The sequence below is a fragment of the Dermacentor albipictus genome, chromosome 5, assembly GCF_038994185.2.
Source record: "Dermacentor albipictus isolate Rhodes 1998 colony chromosome 5, USDA_Dalb.pri_finalv2, whole genome shotgun sequence".
Taxonomy (NCBI): domain Eukaryota; kingdom Metazoa; phylum Arthropoda; class Arachnida; order Ixodida; family Ixodidae; genus Dermacentor; species Dermacentor albipictus.
The window spans coordinates 158818499-158838901 of NC_091825.1; the positions used below are offsets into that span (position 1 = coordinate 158818499).

The 20403-nt window shown below is 43.6% G+C and overlaps 1 protein-coding gene across 5 annotated transcripts in view; it reads right to left on the reverse strand.

Moving 5' to 3' along the window:
- Positions 1-1669: 1669 nt before the first annotated feature.
- Positions 1670-20403, reverse strand: part of LOC135916635 (plexin-B-like) — a 479058-nt gene continuing 460324 nt past the window's right edge. For all 5 annotated transcript variants that reach the window (XM_065450048.1, XM_065450049.1, XM_070539222.1 and 2 more), the window contains 15 exons: positions 18694-18937; positions 17850-17992; positions 15667-15797; positions 15498-15557; positions 15268-15342; positions 14989-15055; positions 14288-14434; positions 11481-11634; positions 10811-10972; positions 7801-7985; positions 6276-6436; positions 5059-5206; positions 4441-4581; positions 4272-4346; positions 1670-2153 (listed from right to left, as the gene is read on the reverse strand). In XM_065450048.1, the coding sequence (XP_065306120.1) occupies positions 2046-2153; positions 4272-4346; positions 4441-4581; positions 5059-5206; positions 6276-6436; positions 7801-7985; positions 10811-10972; positions 11481-11634; positions 14288-14434; positions 14989-15055; positions 15268-15342; positions 15498-15557; positions 15667-15797; positions 17850-17992; positions 18694-18937 (2001 nt within the window). In that variant the 3' untranslated portion in view covers positions 1670-2045. The remainder of the gene's footprint in view (positions 2154-4271; positions 4347-4440; positions 4582-5058; positions 5207-6275; positions 6437-7800; positions 7986-10810; positions 10973-11480; positions 11635-14287; positions 14435-14988; positions 15056-15267; positions 15343-15497; positions 15558-15666; positions 15798-17849; positions 17993-18693; positions 18938-20403) is intronic.

Sequence of the window (20403 nt, forward strand, 5' to 3'; positions counted from 1 at the left end):
GCCTGTGTGGAACGTACATACCTCATTGGCGGTTGTTCACATAGTCAGAAACAACTGTTAGCGCTGCGTACCACTGCAGTGGCATTTCAAGGTTGTCCGCAGCGGAGGTCTCGCAAAGGCGGTCGAATCTTCAGCAGCCCAGCATATTAATTAAACAATAGGACGCATGTATTATCTGTAGAACCTTTAAAGCTTCCTACACTATCGCTTTTCCGTAGAATTTGTATACCCTCAAATCGAATGTGAAAACAAAGTGCTTCACATCGCAACATTTGCACGTGGTCTTCAGAGAGAATAAATAAAAGACAAACACTCTAATATTTGAAGTAGTGCCTAAAGCTATCACTTTCTTTATTCACAACATACTTTACAAAGGATTGCGCTAAATGTACTTTAGTAGCTTCTTCTTTTTCGTAAAAAAATAGCATCGAAATTAAAACTATCTTCGCCGGCATTGCCATATGTGACGAAGGTGACTGTGAGAAGACAAAGCACTCTCCCTATGATAAGAAATGATAGAACACTACGACTTCGTCATGCACAGCACTTCGCCTCTTCAAGGCTGCATTTCAGACGGTCACGACAGCAAACACTGACAAGGCAGTTGGACCGTGTGTTAAATTACAGGTGCATAGGACATGCACAAATAAAACATTTAGGACCCTGTTTCTGGCAATGGAACGCTCACCGCACGAACAGCATGCCTGTTTCATGCATGACGCTGAACATCACGAAGGCAAAAGTTCTGCATCGTGCGTTTGTAATGAAGTGCGTACACTTTTCTTTTCGTCTTAAGCATTATGCCAACATCGCTGATTTTTGCCACGTGACTCCATAAATATGATGCGGTGCTGTGGCGCACGTCGCTTTGCGGCCCAAAGTGTCATCCTGACATTAGTTTAAGACTCGACACTTTCGTACAATATCGATACATGTGTGTAAATACGAAAAAGTTACGACGTTGCAACAGCAAAACGCTCATGCTTCTCTTGAATTCTCGAGTTCTCTCAGAGGTGCCCGTCATTTTTGTACCTTGCACAGAATTTATTTTCTGCAATGAAAACGATAGTAATATTGACATTGAAATGGAATAAGGCCTAGTATAATGAATGCTGTCATAAGTACTGGACAGCTTTCCGAAATATCAGTTGGGACTCCAACAGTTAGTTTTTTCACCATGGATAGTGTGTGGATGTGGCATTATTGTGCAGAAATTACGGCTCCGGACATCAATGCATTTCTTATCCCGCGCTGAAAAGGAGCATTGATAAGGAGCGCTTGTGTTGTGCACTTTCTTTTTTTTTCGTCTCTTGTCTTTGCGTAGAGGTATCGTAACAAAGGAGTATTTTGTGGCCTCAGAAACATACTTGAGAAGAATACACATTTCTGCATACTGAAAACAAAAACAAAATTTGTACATGACTTCCGGTTATCATTATTCAATACTGCTACCCAGGTACAGACTCAAAAGCCAAAGTACTCGTATTTCTCCTTTCGGTGTCAGCCCCATCCCAACTAACTTCGAGTCGCTTGCTTTCCACCTACGCGCGCCTTGGAATATACAAAACACCCTGCCTCCTTGTGCGGCGCACAATCGGTGGAATAGGCTACATGCTCTGAACCGGTCAGAGACACACCAGCTTAATCTATACCAGCACCTAAGCGCACACTCAGGCACGAATGTGGGTTCTCTGGAAAAGAAAACACTCACACATAGGCACAAACACTGCTATGCGCCATCATGGCGCTGGCTGCCCTCGGTAGAAGAACAGGAAAAGAAATTCCCACAGCGTTCGCAAATCCATCATGCCGCAGGAAGCGAGTCAACGCTGCAAGCACCACAATGAGAACAGTCTCCGCCGCCGCGCTGGGTTCTGTACAAATGGAGGTTGATCACATGGCTTCACCGTTGGTGTCCGGTGCGTGTTGCTTGGAGCGCCCCAGGGGGCCCCGACACCTAGGAGACCAGCTTTTGTGTGCCTCGGGATGAGCGCGGCCCCTTACACATTGCTACCGGTAACCACACTGCTCGTCAAGGACAAGTTCTAGCACGGCAAAGTTCGCTCAGCGCTTAATGTGCACGCCACCGTCTCTAGTCGTTGGGCCAGCTGGAGCTCCTGGCACGCCTCGTCATCTTCGAGGGCCTCCAGTATCTGAGAGAAGTAAACAGAACGAAGCACAATCAAATTTACCTCGCGGCACCGGCTGTGGGAAAATAACAGAGTGGCGGTTTTCGACCACAAAACCTGGTACGAGAAATTCAGGTTCTCACGAGTTTAGGGTTTTCACAAAAGAGTGAATAAGGCCACAGTAATCGGTGTTCTACGCATTCACGTAGGTGTACACCGTGTACAGGGCAGTATTCCATATTTTACGCATGGAACTAACATAACATATGGCCATAATGGTTTCATGGTCCCCATAAAATTTGTGTTGCTGCAAATAAATGACCTAAATGTTACGTTCATCGTACAAGCACCACATATGGCGGTGATGGAATGTCAGCTTACCGCAGCAACTGCCACCGCAATCAGTTGAGTCCACACGGCATTCATTGGTAGCATACAAATAACAGGCAACAACATTTTTCTAGTATGGCAGACTTTTAAGTTGAAGAAAGGTTGTGTACCAAATAATTTAGAACATCAATCTGTGTCAGAAGTTTTTTTCCTAAAATAGCATACTATTAGTTATATTTAGGGCATTTACTTGAGATATTACGGGAGAAATGCAACAACTTGTAAAATACATGTACTAATACTGGGCTAAACCATGTGAGCAAAACGCCTTACTGTACATGTTTAGACATTTCTGTTGATTCAATGAAGAATCGATGAAAGGGTGATCAGTCCGCGCTGACCACGTCGACTTGAAAAATTCCAGAAAAAATATTTCGCTATTCAAGAAGTGTGCCGAGACGACTCAAGTAGCTTGAAGACGTACTTTTCTTTTTAATCTCTTTATGTTAATAAGCATTTCTTTTGAGTGATCTCATTACTAATATCACATTAGCCCCCATGGAGATAGAGTAGCAGCAAGCACATGCATCCAACCTCTCCACTTGTTCCTCCAATGTCTATGTGGGGAATGAAGCGCGCTTTAGTAGCAAATTAACGAAGTCGCAGGTTCGCTGTTGGTTCATGGCTATCGAAGGTGCTGCGACTCCTTCCGGAAGCGTATACTCTGGCGCATCGTGATAATGTTGCCAGCAGACGCGACATAATTGCATATCTTGCTCGTAATGAGAGGTACTAGTGGTGGAGGCCAATCATGGCTAGAAACTGCATGTCGACTTTTCAGTTTCTCAATAAATTCACCCTTTCCCACCTACACCTGAACTCATTCAGTATATCTCCGTTGGAGCGGATGACAATACAGCTTGTCATAGGACCCAGTAGGGCTAATGTTAGCTAAAAGGCCGGAGAATGACAACGTGCAATTTTCGGACACTGTGAAGTTGAAACTTAAAGAAGGTCTTTGATAACAGAGAGTTTCTGCTCTAGCTTTTCCTCTTTTTTTTTGCAGCTGAAGGCGTTTTCTCTTTGTAGTAAGTTCGAGCTCAACTTCCCCCACGTTACCACGAACTATGCAAGCCGAATATTAGGGCGAGAAAAAAAATACGGATATTCGATCCGTGGAGTACTACTTGACAACGACCATCGGAAGCTACTATTTTATGCTTCTGAAATTTTGACACCGAATACGATTTTGCTTTAAGAAAACCTGCATCAGATGCCACACGTTGCAATCCCAAGCCGACCTAAGGGCTTCCAACGGCCCAAACAGCCATGACAAACACATAAGGGTCGCCATGAAACTTGATTAAAGTAAAAGCTCATATCACCCATAAGACGAGGCGATTTTTCTGAAGAGGACGTGATTTCGTTCTCTGATTTCCTTGTGCTTTTCATGCTAACTGCGAAAGAGCACAGATAAACAGGCGCCTACATCTTGTGTTTATGTGTGTTCGTGACCGACATAATCGAGATTGGCAGCTTACCAGAAGAGCGAAACTCTTTCACGTCAGACACATTGCTGCCTTCTTTCGAAAGTGATGCAGTACAAAGGTGTCAGATATATAGAGAGAAAGAAATGAAGAGAGGTTAACTGGACTTTGCCCAGCTGAATGCCGGAGACGCGGGTGTGGGTGACATGAGTGTCAGACGGTAGACAAACTGCGCGTTGCTTAGTGCATGTGTTAAATATAATCTGTTTACACTTTCGCTGTCTGTCTCTCTCCTACCGAATCAAAAATCTCCTTCAAGACTTACCTGCTCGGAGTATTTTGTAACATAAATATACAATTCTTTCAAGGCATTCAGGACATCAACTTCCCCTGCATGCGCCTGTGTACGAAAGAAAAGCAAGTTATGAGTAAACACGTTTACAGCCACTCACATGCAATGCGCGGGCGGACTACAGGGAGATATGAGCCCTTACCACAGACAACGCATGCATAGCAGATCGCATATCCTGGTCGGAAACTGGAGGCAACGCCGCGACATCCTGGTAGAACTTGCACACAAGTCTTCTGTAACTTGGAATATCTCTTGCGAATAATAATTTGTTGGATGGAGAATCCTGCAGAACGACAGACCGGAGACATTACACGTTTGTATTATATTTCAAGTCAATGCCACTGAGTCTACAGCGCAAAAAGTTTCTTAAAAAACAGGCGCATTGGTAGAGTAAAAAGTTACTTGTGACGTGGCCGAGTTATCGACGCATAATGACATTATCGTCTTTTACTGTAACAACATCGCGAATGACGCGATAATTCAAGACCAAGGTAGGCAACACAGAGAGAAATGCGTGTGTGACTCTAACTCACGCATACATTCAAATATACGGTGTTTTCTTGCGCTGGATACACTAAGATTATATGGGTTAAAATATTTTACATTCATAATCTTTGATCGGAAATTTGGGTCGTCTTGCGCGGCCTCACCCATGCACATTGGACAATTATTCGCGTATTTCCAAAACAAAAATCTAAATATCTTTAATAATTATAGTCTGTATTTCGAATGAGCGCAGGCAAAAATATACATCCGGTACCTTTCCAAGTCTATGCTCTGTTGTTGAGCAGGCGTCCATGAAAGTCTGCGCAATTACGGAAAGGCAAGCATCTAAAATTGGCGTCTTCTCAATGTCAAAAATGAAGTCGGGGTTCTTGACTAGATTGACCCAGAATCGCAGAGGCAAGCTGAAAAACAGAAAACGTGGTAACAACAGAGAAAATTAACAACAATTTGCACTACCAATCTTAAGATGTACACATCGGACAATGCATGTGTACTTGAACTGTAGAAGCAAGTGACAGCTAAAACACAGCTGTCATATTTTTGTTTAAAGCCATATGAAGGGACGCAGCACTCTGATATGAAAACCTCGTTGAACAATGAACAATAAAACTTGTTTCTGAGCTAGTTGGTACATGACTGAAAAACAAAAGTTATGGCGCCAAGCAGACGAGGACGAAGTGAGACACAAACGACATATACGGGCGCCAACTTCCAATTGTTTATTCATAAGTTTCTGGTCATTGAACAGTTGGAAGTTGGCGCCTGTATATGTCGTTTGTGTCTCACTTCACCCTCGTCTGCTTAGTGCCGTAACCTTTGTTTTTAAGTCGTTGACGAAGTTTAATTGAAACTTCTTACACTTAAAAAAAATATAGTTGGTTTCTGTAGGGGTCTGTTCTTGGATTGTTAATTAGGATGCAAAATGACTATCAATGTTACACATATCAAAAACTTCAAGGTAACTGAAACGTGAAGTTCACAAGTTATCCTTAGGAGACGATTTCCCGCCCCCACGACAACACTTTCCACGTTACTGCGATTAGAGCTTGCATAATTTACTACGCGACTTTAAAGAAGTTTGCCGCAGAATAAGGTAATACTTTTAAAAATACATTTATCTATTTTAAAGCAGGTCAGTGTGACCACACTAGAGCAAATAGGAGAGTTGTACGCTATTGCGCGGAGCTTTTGTTGTAACAGCCCTTGCCACTTTCTACCTTGGCCATTAAAACACTTAAAAATCTAACTGATTGTAGCACAAATAACTAATTTGGGTGCTTTTGTAATGGATCTTATAGATGAAGTTTGACCTTTCCTAAAATGCTACTTTTTCCTATAGTGTGAAATTTCCAGCACGGTGTAAGTAAACAGTGATTCAGGCCAATTCCACACATCTGCCTGTGGTTTGTATACGTCTATGAGTAAAATCTTGCAATCTTTTATTATACTAAATGCCATTCAGACGCCAACCTGTTGCTCTTCCAGGCATGGCACACCTCCGCGTCGACTATGCCGTATGTGGACGCAGTTGTGTCCAAGAGGTCGAAGAGCCATTTGACGGCACAAGGCAGTGCCTCGTTGACGGTTAAGATGTTGTGCAGGAAGTCGTCGACAAACTTTTGTATGGTTCCCTGCGCAAGATGTTACACAGGTTGCCGTAAAATTGATTCCTTCTATGTGCCTGCTTTGCTTTATGCACTACTTAGGCAAAAGAATGGTGCGATTATCATCTCGGAGAAGATATGAGGAACAATTTACAATGCACATATATGTACAATTCACATGTCAAGCCACGTTTAACTTATGTAATATATAGGTTGTACATTGTGTATTAGAGGGTGCCGGTATTAAATACCTTATCGTAGGTTTAATGCTCGTTACCTCCACACCCTTTTAAAAACCACGAATACCATGGTAAGCAGAGAGCAATAACTTTATCTTGAAGGAAAAAGTATGTCGTAAGCGAAATGGTATGGTTGTCATATGATAAATAGCACAACTACGCAATGTCATTCTTTGAGGCACGATGCTCGTCGCTCTAGTGAAATCACGATAATATTCAATACGCATGGATAATAAACGCAGCGAGACAGTTTCCCCTGGACTTCACATGTAGACACTTTTGAAAATGCAAACTACATGCTACAAGCGCATAACTGCACCTAACAAGATGCGACACATTAGGTGTAAAGAGACTTAGCTTCATGAAATCTATCGAAAGGGTCTCTCTCGTACAAGTTAACGAGAATACTTTTCTTTTTGTTTTGCTATAGCTCATCAAAGCTAAAGATAGAGGAGCCGTCAGAGTATAGTTATAAAATGTCTTCCTCACTTTGCTGTAAGCACTCAGGCTCATTTTTCTGTAGGTGTTGATCTGTTTCCTTATGCGCGACTGTTATACGTGGTTAGTGCATGGTGTTAGGGAGAAGCATGTGCACAGTTTTCTTGTTCTTTATTCCTCGGCATTGTATAAGACATAGAATGTGTAACAAGAGGTAGCTGCGGTGCTGCGGCGATATGCAATCGTTACTTCCATCCAATGACGGTTCATTTTGCTGCAAATCTTCCTAGGCGTCGCTTTTCATGCGCGGTGACGACGTCTGCTTTGCTTCTCTGTAATGCATTGTCATGTAGTAGCAAGCTTAATGTTCTGACACTTTTGTATGTTATTTCCTAAATACTCTCATTTCGTAAGCGTTATTCCCCATTTAAGGAGAATTGGCGTCCTTAACGTATCCAACACTTCAGTCTTTCCTTTGGTTAACGCAAATTGTTGGTGCGCGTCTCGTGTTCACCAGGAAGCACGTAGGTATTAAAATGGATCAGGGCAGGTCAATTGACCAACGCTTCATGAGGGTTTAGCTTACCGTTTCTCACCCTGTAAGAGAACGTGTTCAGTAGGAAGGAAATAAACGGAGAAAAGGGGTGTTTTAAATCCTACTAATGAGTCAATGATGCAAAAGTTGCAATATGTTGCATCGCCATATTCAAATACCTTTGTGGACAGCAGCCTGGTGAGGAATATTTCCGGGATAGATTTGTGCCGCTGGTCCTGCTGCGACTCATGGCGATCATCGAGGGGCTTGACCAAGTGCCAGTACTTCGTGGCGCTGCCGTAGTGACCCTCGTAATTGTTGTTGCGTGCTGGTAGTGTGTTGATTGGTCCATATGTAGCCGTACCTTTGCATTCAAATAAAAATGTAACAATTTAGCTCCTATATCAAGGTAGGAAAAGTTACAGTCAAAATAGGCACGAAAGCTTTATATTATGACGCTTTCAGCTAACTATCGTGTAGTAAGATTTAGATGGTCACTACCATAATGTATGTCGGCTGGGCAAGCTGCAAGTGGGACTTGCTTGGTGACTTATCACAGCAAAGAAAGAGTGCAAAAATGGGACAGCAGGTGGTAGCCTGGACGTCATTTAAAACGTTGCCCGTATAGGAAGCGGTGAGACACGTAGCCATGAAGCGCTCGTGGTTTCAGAAAGATAACCTATTTTCCATTGTACTGTAATTAGCTTGTTCTAATTTTCGGCATGGTATAGTCTTAAAACATACAAAAGAAGCATAAGTCCATGTGAACTTATGGTGGCACGATTATAACAGCTTTAGTCAGAACACTATGAATACACGACTAGTACTGAAACTTCGTTTCCATGAAATATGACTTTGCAACACAACGTCTCGTTTCCACCCTCACCGCAGCAAAGAAAGAAAAGAAGCAGTTAATGTCGTAATGACAACGGCTTTCGTGACGATAGGCTTGAACAAGAAAATCGACCGTTCCTACAACAGGCCTCTGATATATACTTGGGAAATTGCTGTGTTACACACCGAACCTTCGCGTTACACAACTACACTCCGTAACCCGATTCCAACAACCTGGCTCGAGTCACGACAACTACTTTTGTCGTAACGGCAAAGTATCAGGTTCTACTGCTTCAAGTGGGCCTAGTATTGCTGTCCTGTATTTCCTCTCTCCTATTTTTCTCTGTCTCTCGTGGTAAAGTACACTGTTTTTCTCGCTGAACGTTTCGTTTAGTACGCCACACGCCGCACTTGTGAGCTTGGCTTCTCCTATCGACTAAAGCTATGGGTACACAGGCTAGTGATCCCTTTCTTGTGCGATGTTGACGTTAATATGAACAGCAACGACAACTTTCGAAAAGGTAATTAATTATGTAGGCCGAGAAACGAGGCACTTAACACGAGCACGGATGCAGTGTTGCGGCAGGGTGTCGCTGTATTCTCTCTCACTAAGGCCAAGCAGCCGTCGAATTATCCGAGGCCGAATTCATGGCACTATATGCACGTCATGGCCGTTGAGAATCAGCCAGAGCCCACTGATCGGAACTTGCGACAGTAAACACTTGATCGTGACCGACTGCTCTACTTAGCACATCGGCGACGCCGCTTTCAACAGGCAATCCTCCTACTTTAGGTGCGAGGTAGATAGTACATGGTACAAGGTTTAGTTTCCTCCGGTCCCACTTATTCTTGTATTTTGCTTCTGCTGTTATCTGCCGTGACCATTGTATGACTTCCGCGTATAGCTGGAGCATAGCTTACTATTATCGCAAGAAAAGAATGGGTGCCAAGGGAATCTAACTGCATCCGATGATGGTAGGAAATTGGGTTGTGTGAAGAAATTAGGGAATTCGCAGTCGTAGTATGTTGTCTGATGGCGGAAGACAAGGATGTCTTCAGATTGTTAGCAGAAGCCTGTGTCCTAGGGGTAGATGGGGGGAGGCTATTTCGGACGCCATAAAAATCGCCATATTCTCATCCCTCGTTCGTTTACTCGGTGACTACGCCCTAATTGACTCAAAGTACCAACATCGTGACCTGTGCCCTACTCTGGAAATAAAATAGGAGTTATTGTGGGTTTATCGTTACTATTATTATTATTATTATTATTATTAGTAGTAGTAGTAGTAGTAGTAATAGTAGTAGTGGTAGTAGTAGTAGTAGTAGTAGTAGTAGTAGTAGTAGTAGTAGTAGTAGTAGTAGTAGTAGTCGTCGTCGTAACAGTATTAGTAGTTGTTGTATAGTATCATTAAGTAGTTAGGGGGTTGATACGGTGTGTATTATTTGTCTGTGTTCTGCTATGTAATTTATCAAGAAAATTTCTGTTTACGTTAATTTAGTCAATGCACCGGTGTATAGGAAACCAAAGATTTCGATCTACATAGGTTCCTTGGCAACGTGGCCCGTCATACAGCTTAGGCGTGGTCTAGCATCCATAACGCTGCGTGATTTTTGTACGGGCGAGCTTCGACAACGTGCGTGCCTCGGCATACTTATCGCACCGCGCAGCAACGAAGGGCCAGCACTAAAACAAGGGGGGGCGAGGAGGCGAGAGACAAAGGCTGCCAACATGGTCGGTGGTTACTGATCTCGACAAGACAGTGCGGAGAACTTTGTGCGTGCACGGAGGCATTGAGAGAAGAAAAGAAGGCTAATCACTGCAGGGCGCGGTATCAGAGTGGTAGAATTAAGTGCATTGTATGATCGAAGACTGACGAAAGGCAAACAGCTAAATTTATATGTTGAATTCAGCGGGCCAGAGCGGGATCAAACAGCCACGTCTCTTGCAGGCACCATGAGGCTCTTATGAAATGCGAACTGTGGGATACACAAGCGCTGCCTTGATTATTTTTCTTTTGAGTAACCGCTGCTGGAGGAATTACTGGTGCCCAGTCATGCAAATGAATTTTCTCGTGGTTGTGTTTATCTGAAATGTGAAAGTGCATTGCGTGAAGGCATCGGTGCGCCCTCGTCGTTTTCTAGGTTTCTTTGAGTGCACCGTTCTGCGCTAAGTTACGATAGTTATAACCGGTAAGATGCGATGACCGATTGACGTTATGGGATCGTAATCGGATGCGATTGAGACGTCAGCGACGGGTATGGAGTGAATTCTACCATCCGAGGCAAATGCTGCCTAACTTAAGCATGAAAGGAAATTGAACGTAGCTGCAAGCGTTTTATCGCCAACACACTCACCGTTCTTGCAGTAGCGCCTTTTTTTGTTGACAAGGCTCATGATGGCTGAATCATGTATGCCGTAGTGGGCCAACGTGTTGAGTTTCTGACATCCGCTAACCGTCTTTGTAGTGAGGTCCTCGTCTTGAAGAATCAGGTGACCGCCTCTTCCGTGCCGCCATTCTGTATGCAATAGCGCGGCTCAGTCGTTTTTTGCCAGCAGTCGAGTTTGTAAGCAAATCTTTTCTCGGCATGCCAAAAGCAATCAAGAAAAAATAGTTTCTCTTCCTAGATTAAAAATGTTAACCTTGTATTCAGTCAACGTAAGTATGACTATAATAATAAAAGCCGTAAATAGTACCGCATTTGGCCTCAAAGGTATCTGATTAGCTACAGTGAATGCCCCAGAAATCGCAATTTGGCCCAGGACCGCAAGATTGAGCTAACCCTGTAGTGTGGAAACGAAAGCAAAATTCGCGTTTTTTTTTTTTTGAAGGTGGTTAAATTGTTTTTTCTCATATATTACGAATTTTTTTCGTCTTCACATTTGTTTGTTAGCTACGCAGCACCGAATAGTTCCCTCATCGAGTTTCTTATCCAGTGCATCGCTATCTGACTTAGTATACTGCCCTTCCATTAAATTGCTCTTGTCGGAGCTATTCCATATCAAAGGCTAGTGTCGCTCACTCACCGAGGTCAACCTCTGATATCAGCGGCCGCATTGAGCATGGAGTGTTCTTGTAGAGGGCGTCCAATACTTTGGCCTTCACTTGGCTGATTGTGTCGCAGTCGTTGACGCGACAAAAGACTTTTTCATCCTGGTCTTCTTGCAGGACTTGAATGACCTTGATGAAGATACCAAGAAGGATTGCTTGTCGACAACTCACACATTCTGCGGACTTTCTAGTGTAAACGGATACCCCGCCCTGCACAAACGTGGCGAACTTTTGCACAATCGGTGTCAAACGTCTATGAGGTGAGGAATGCGCGAAAAACCTCAATTTCCACAAATCCGTGAGGTCAGAGTTGCAGCCTGTGTATAGCGCACGAGGTCTACACACCAATGTAGCATTTCACGGACGGCATGGACAAACTGTGCGGAAGCTGATAATACTTTAGGAAAAAACTCTTCGTTTTTGAAGACTTAAATATCCTTTGACAAACACTGCATGCTTCACTGTGTAACCTAATAGAGATCTGGTGCGTGAACTTGTAAACATATTTGCAGCTCTCATTTCCTGCGCTGTTGGTACGGTCATGCAATTTGCGTTCTAGACGCTATATCTATCCCGACCAACATAGACTCAATCTTAGGGGTGAAGTAGTAATCTCTGAACACCTTATTTTTATTCATTTGGTGAAAAAATGGTCCACATTTACTGGAGAAAATAAAAGCCGAACTTCCCGTCTTGGATTTAACGCCCAGGCCACAGTACCATATCGTCAGTGTGGCGTCATGGTAGTCAAGGTATTTCTCTCATTTGGGCAGTTCCTTTGGAGGAAGGTCTCTAGAAAATTTCTAGACAGAGTCTATGATTCCTTTAAACTGCAATGTACTCCTCATTGGCTGACAGAGCCGAGTTGACATTGTCAGTGAAGTGGCGGAGAGCTGCTGCAGCAACATCTGGGAGTTTGCTGGTGCTGCATCTTTTCTGGTTCACCAAGCCTTCTCTCGCGGTAAGAGTGGCCATCTTGCTGTCGCAACAGCGTACTTTCTAATGCACCTAATGCAGCATTTAGTGCTCATTTAGAAAACGTCATGAACCCCAAAGAACGGCTTTAGAGCGCGGTGATATAGAGAACAGGAGTGCTTGCTCACGGTGAACGGATATCCCTGTCGCGGACGCAGTAACTACCTCGCTCAGAACTGATCACCCGACCTGTCACACAACAAAGAAAAGCAGACCCTGCGCGTGCGACGGCACTTGAAAAGCTGCACGCTTTCGGACAGTCCCCTGTGAACTAATGTTTCCATTCGCAGGGAAAACGTTCATAATTTGAGGCAAAAGCATCAAATGGTCCATTCAGCGAGAAAGCTGGCGTCTGTAGCAGAGAAACGACACCTAAATTCCCATTGGCTGCGACGCCACGTGACGTGCTCGCCTCGACGGGGCAGAGCGGGCGAAAGGTGACAGCTGCTGCTGCGCTGGCTGGCGTGCCAGGCGTCGCCTGAGGGGAGAGGACAGCGCCGCGACGCTACGTCACCCTCGCTGTCGGAGGCCTGTGTTATCCTTGCCTTCCTTGCCCGCGCAAGCTCTTGCCGGCGTTCTAGCTAGGCGTCGGTAATTGCTATCAGGAAATTAATGTATGAGAAATAATAAATTCGAAGGTAAAAACGCTATGGAAGCGACTATCGAACCTACGACCCCACGTTGAAAGACTGAGTGTCTTGCCCACTTGGCTAAACCAGCGCCACCTAGATAGCAGGTCCGTGCGTGCTGCTTCATGGCATCATGTTACTTGGACCAAAGTTTCCATTGCCAAGCCTGGTGCGACGAGAGCGGTGACGACAAAACCTCCGCAGTTTACTCGCGAGCGTCCCCATTAGATATTATGGCAGTCGGGCAGGGTAGCACGACTTCACGGATCGAAGTGCAGCAGCCTTGTCTGATCGAGGAGGCGTTTGCCAAAAAGTCTCAGTGCGCTCGCTTCGCGCGAGGAGTTCATAACCCGAAGGACTGCTCAGCGGCGTTAAATTGAACATTAATGCTTTCGTATTCATAACTCATAAGTGCTAAAGTGTGCTCAGATTTTTTATTCTGCCCTCTAATATGCACTCATATAGGACGTTTTTTCTGCTAGACGGAAAAGCTATTCAGTAGAACATGAATTTCCTGGTTCATTGTACCGGAAATATAGTGTTTTAGCCCACAGCAGCGCAGTATTTAAATAAAGGATATTGGCATTTTATTCTTGAAGTAATCGGTTTTTGAATGGCAGTCATTCATATATAATAGAAGGGTTGATTGTTGGGCTTGTTGGGTTTGCATAATTGAACTAGTAACTTAGCGTGAACTAGTAGAACTTACATAACTACTAACTTAGGAAGTTCATGCGTAAAAACGAGCATTTGGCCTTGGTTGTTAAAAGCGCCTAAAATGACAGCAGGGGATGTAAAGTCACCCTTATTAGAGGCCGGTCTTAAAGGTTTTTAGGTATGTTCAAGATTTTTCAGTGCTTTTAAACAATAAGGGTGACTTCCAAGATTGCAAGACACGAGGTCTTTCTATCCTTCCATTAAACAGTTGTGAGTAGCGTTTGTCCTTGTCCACCTTTATTGTATCTGTCGTTTTTATTAGGCCAAGTCACTAGTTCAGTTTAAATACAAATCTGACAATCAATAAATTCTCTTGATTGCCTCCGCGCATAGGCCAATTTACGTAGTCCGTGCGCAAGATTTGTCAGGAAATGCAATAAAAGACTGCACTCGCTAAACTCCTTTCATACAACTGTCCGATTAGGGTCACTAAAGTCTTGCCGTTAGTAGACGTAACTCACCACTGTGCAGTACTCGATCTGCTCTCGGAGCAGCCGCTCTTCGGAGAGTGAATAACGAGCATCGTGTGTCACCGCATCCACGGGGCCTTTCTCCACTTGATGCTTGATCGCGCTGAACAGGAGGAATAGTGACCTTCCCGCGTGTTCCTGCAACAGCACGAGAAAGACGTTAGGTGGTTATCTCGCATCGCGTTTTAACCCAACAAGCTTAAAAACTGTTGGGCAGCAATTGGTTCGCATTTAATTTTTTTTCCCTCCGCAATTTTTCTCTTCGATGATAATTGGCTCATTTTGTGGTCGGGAATAAGAATCTTTGAAGAAACAATATTATTTGGTATGTACACACGAACACCTTCATTTGCCTGCCTCAGAAAGCCGATATGAGCGCTAACGTGTCTGTCCGTGCGCATCCCGTTCTCCTCGGCCAGAACAAACCTGTTCTGGTCAAAGAACGTGTTTTTCTTGAAGTTGCACGTGTTTCAATATGTCAGTGGTTGCATAAGCCTTTTAAAGCCAATGTTCTGCTGGTATACAGAAGACACAAATTATTCACCGTATTCAGGATTAAAAGATTGCATTAAAATGGCACATGTAACAAAAGATACGCCGCTTCGCATGCCCCATATCCACACCCCCAGAGGTCTATATTGCGCTTTATGAATCTATAGGCGTAACCCCACTGTGTTAGTTTGCTTTCGTACCTTTATGTAACCATACATGCACAACGCCATCCAGTTTGTTAGCATCTTTTCGACGACGGATTCAGTCCTGAAAGAAGAAAAAAAAAAGAGGCGCCTTTTAGAACATACTGCGAGGCGTACGCTTGGCGTAGCGATATATAAAATGCACGTTGTTATAGCGTTCATCAGGTTCGTTTCATCGCTGCGAAAATAAACGTATCTGCACCTTCATGTACGCGAGCACATTTGCCAGTGTGCTTCATGAAAGGGCAAATTACTACAGTTTATTAGTTCACTCACCTTCTGAGCATTAGTTGAGGATGCTTTGTTCCAACGTACTTTTCCACAAGCCGGATTAAGAGCTCTCGCAATATGCTGCAAGAGGAATTGTATGTGTATTAGGACAAAACAGCTAATTCAGACCTACCAAAGTCCCTATCATTAGACTTGAGTCAACGAAGTAAAGCAAGTTGAAATTGGTTTTATGTCTACAATACCTTCCATGGACATTACTACTTGTGTTTACTCACTCTGTGGCGTATTCCATTTTGTCGAGCAAAATGATCATGAGCAGCGATGCTACGTTCACTCTGAAAATAGTGATGAGACGTCAAAATTTGGTTTTCTGAAGTTTAAGTGCCTTTTCCAGTTATTATCAGACAACGACAAAGCCTGCAAAAATCACACCACGACACTTACTTGTCCCTGATGCTGAAAGTGTTCTGGTTTTCTAGAGTGTCAATGAATGTCAGTAGAAAGCTCTTGTTGTTGATAAGCATCTCAAAATTTGTCATCGCCACCTCGTAGTTGTTGTAAGGGCCGTTGATTTGCTGCAAGAGGAATGCTCCGTTTAGTAAAAGAGCAAGAACTAATTAGAAAAACTTAGAGCGCTATAAATACAGGGCGTAGAAAAGGAACAAATACAACACGCACTCTGGTGGTGTATGTGTGGTGTGTTCCTTTTCTACGTCCTGTGTGTTTAGAGCGCTCTAAGTTTTTCTAATAATGCGTTAACAACTAGCCCACCTATCTGTCCTTCTTGAAGAGCAAGTGCTAAGTTCTTTCGTAAAGGCAGTTATCTTTTAGACTAGTACATTTGGGTATCGTAACGCTGCAATATATGCGACTATTATAGTGCAGGAATATTTAAGGTGCATTTGCAGGATCACCATTTTTAGCATGATAGCTTAGTTAATATGTAGGGTCCCAGGTGAATGTACACTCGTTGTAAGTATATAAAATTAAATAAAATCGATGACAACAGAAACTAAAGACGAAAACTGAACAAAGAAAGTGTGTTGCTGTTGCGAGCCAATGCCGTATCTTCACAAATATAGCGTGACTACGCACATAATGTACCCGCGAATTTTCGACGAAGCGGAAATAAAATAAATAGCATTGGTATTACAATTATTACGCAGAGGACAGTTGTGTAATTGGGCCATAGCCATGCGAATCCATCACGATATGACCTTCTAATGCGACAATGCGCTACCTCGAGAGACCAGATGTGCCTGTGCGCAAGGAAACTTGTCGACCCGAATCGCGTTTTTGTACCAGCTAGATGGCCTAATTTACGCCATCTTCCCCGCTAAAACTCGTCGTGATGCGCTACTGTGCCAACAGGCACCCCCCAATGCACCTCTGTAATCGGCCTTTGACATAAGAAAATCTTGCCTTTTCGCGCGCGTTTGTCGTCCAGTGGAGGAGTTCTCCGTAATTATTAGTGGGAAATCGAACGAGTGGTGTGTTAGCATTATGGTTAACTGAAGTGTGGGTGCGAATCTTACATGAGGTTTGACGAGAGTCATATGGTGTGTGAAGTGTGGATACCATGTTAATGCGAGGTGCATGCAGGCTCTCTCAAGCTAGTGATTTCACACTAAAATCTCGCTTCACATTCGTGAAAACGAACTTTGAAGCGGCATCGTAGAAAATGAAGTACTGACTAGCACGCACATTGCTGTCTTCAACAGCGTACTTCGATGCTATATTGGTAAAGTGACACGCCCTAGTATATGCAGGCACGTGCGTGATTCACGCGCTTATTCTCGCTTGCGGCGTCGTATGGGTGTCTTGCTGGTAATACATCATGATTGTCGCGGTGGTAAGAACAGTTAACGGAAACCTTAATCCAGACAGGAAAGACGTCCGGGCAAAGCGTCGATAGCCCCAAGTTGTCGCATAGAAACGCGGTCATGCAACTGCAGGGTTCCGCTGGTTAGGCATTGCCAAATAATGTGGCGAAGAGATGACGGGTTATTGTTCCGTTACACAGAATTTCTGCCGTCCGATTGCACACATTGATAATGCATGAGCACCAGCTTGTCTACATCCAACGAGTGGCGCTAACTTTTCCGCACAGGCGGCGGGAGCAGTCCTCACGCTGCCACGTAGCACAATACTGCCTCGTGCCATGGCCGAAGCAAGCAAAACAATTATGCACGCTTTTCAGGCACTGCGCTGTGATTAAGTTTCGTAAGCTATAAACTAGACTATTTTGAGCCCCGAATCGACATCTCATTTCACTTCACTCTCTAACCCATACTTCCACATCTGCGCCGCCATCTTGTTCAATATCAAACAGCCTTGCAATTCGATCGGTCCAGTCACCTTAGTTTAAATAACATGACACCGCCATAGATAAGTCCCTCGAATAATATCTGTTGATATTAAGCGATCAGGCAAGGTGGCACACACATTACACCTTAAGGTGGCGCACGCATTACACTAACGAAAGCAGATAACCTTTAGACAATTTGTAGTTATGCTGCAAAAAGAAGTTCTGAATTACGAATAAACAATGGCCGAACCTAATCGTAGTCATCTGTCACGGGAGTGAAGTTCTACGTTTCCGTTGATAATGTTCCTTTCGCACTTACTTTGACCTCCTGCAAGATCGGACTATTTGGTACACCCGGGAAGAACACTTTCATAATGTACGCCTTGTGGTCAAGGGTCGGTATCCCCGTCGCTTGAATGTCATTGTTTAGGTCCGTCATATCAGTCTGTAGTTCCGCAAACGCTGCGCAAAATGCACAAGCAGTGAAAAAATGGTCAATACAACTTTCACATGCCCTACGCATATTCTATCTAATCATATGGGGACGAAATGGCCAAGACAGTAACAGAAGAACAGGATCAAAATATTACATGTGCGTCTCTCTTACTTACACTTGCTCTATGAAGTTCTCCCTGTAGATGCATTCACTTAGCCAGCATAGCCAACATGGCTTTAACAGCTATTGGCTTTAATGGCTGTCGCTGCATGGTTATAACATGACTTTAACGGCTATTGCTACAAGCAGAATGACTTAATTTCCATTCTACTTTTTTGTAAATTTACATTAAATCACTCGCGTTCCGTTAGCCACGGTAGCCAAATTATTGTGGTTACTATATACTCGCACATCTATAATTTAGGTGATGCTAAGGAAATGTCTATTAGCACTCCTTGTTGTTTATTAAGGTTTTGTACTTCAAGATATGCGTTTTGTTAGAAAACGCGCCGTGATGTCAACGGGAAGAACAACGGCTGTAATAAAATTGAATTGTAACTGAACTGTGTAGTGAAGCAGGTGCAAGTTATCGGTGAAGTCATTGCAAAGCGATGTGGAAGTAGGAAGCACTGCATTTCTATTGCTAGCATTAGTTCCTAGTCCTATTGCTCGTAAAGACTCTGCTGCTTAGTCGTTTAAATATCAGAAGGCGTGGTAGACGTCCTACCTTGTTTGCACTCGGACCGGACGCTGTTCTCTAGCGTGTCCATCTGGAGCTGGATCCTCTTGTATTCTCTCTCGGCCTGCGAGTTCTTGTGCTTCAGGATGGCCAACGTTACGAGGCTCAAAAGCATCAGCACTGTTCCGCCGGCTGCAATGGCTCCTACAGTCTCCGGCGGAAACTCGTAGATCTTAGCCACTTCGTACCGCAAGTAGCCCACTTCATAGCGCAGGTTACTGCCAACTCGTACCTACCACAGCAAAAGAACAAAGCGACATCACAGTTAAGTAGCGTAAGTATTAGTGTAATCTATATGTGTGCTTTGTTAAGGAAGAGCCAGTTTAGGTATCTTCCTCCACTCTAGTGTAGTTCGTTTCTCTTCCGTGCCGCTGCATTCTCCGTTATTTAATAGTGACGTTTTGATTATTCTTTTTGCCAGAAATTCTCTTCCGCGGAATTCTTAGAAACGCTATTATAAGGAATTCGCAATGTTCCATGACACTAAACCCTATCACTTATGCAAGGTTGAGGATAAAATTTTGCGAACCTCAGAACGATGAAAGGGGATTGGTTACGAGCCATTGGCATGCAGTAGTAGCACTAACCTATCGGATATGAATATTTATCGCAAATGTGCCCACATCAGTTGCGTACTCTATCATGAAGGCGATAATAAAACTACATAGTGAGCGTAATAAGCCCTCCTCCCCATTCCCCCAAAATACAGACAAAACGTTGTGATACGTCCTCGGGCTATTACAACATTAAGTACAACATTAAGAAAATTATGTGCAAGCATAAAGTGAACATCCGCATGACCCGTTGTAATTTGTCCAGATTACGTGCTCTGGCAAGCATCCACACAAACACAAAAATTTTACTATCGTGCGAAAAAGGAATTATTAAATATTCGCTCTACATTGCACGTCTGTTGGAGCCAGATGTCATAAATATATTGAATGACGGCAAGATAGCAGATATTATATGCTTAGTCGTTTTAGACCGCTTCTATCGTCCGCTAGGTTTTTAAAATTAAGTCTAAACATTGTGCTCGACCTCAACGTCTGTGTATTTAAATCTGGCTCCACCCACTATATCTTCACAGTACCTTTTCAATGAAACGAATGAAAACAAATGCTATTAGCGTGTCGAGGTGATAAGAAAGAAAACCGTCCGCACAATGATTTTATTAGTTGCCTTATACGTCAGTATCAGCTATCGGATAATAAGGCCACGATGTATGCGAGAAATGAGAATTCTCACGCCAGGATCTATCAAAGATGGTCGAAGCACAAGGTTCACTTTAGCCCAGTTTCTTGTTTTGGGGGGTTTATCTGTGGGGATATAAAGAGCACGACATCGCGCCGGTCGTCCTAGTGCATCGCCAAACATGTTCCTTTTTCTTTTTTTTTTACTTTTTCTTCCATGTATGCTGTTCATCGTAGGGCCCATCACTACTCTCGCACCACATTTTGAAGTTTTTTAGCAACAATGGTGTATAATATTCGAGCATATAGTACAACTAAGACGATTGTGGGACACGTACTCTTAGCTTAAAGTTCATGATTAATATATCATAAATATTTATAAGTGCATTGCGAGAGCATAAATACGGAAGCAGATGAATCCATGCATTATTCATTATTCGCGCCTTCTAGTATAAAAAGGTGACATTTAAGTAGTCAGCCATGCATACACTATTATACATTACGGGGT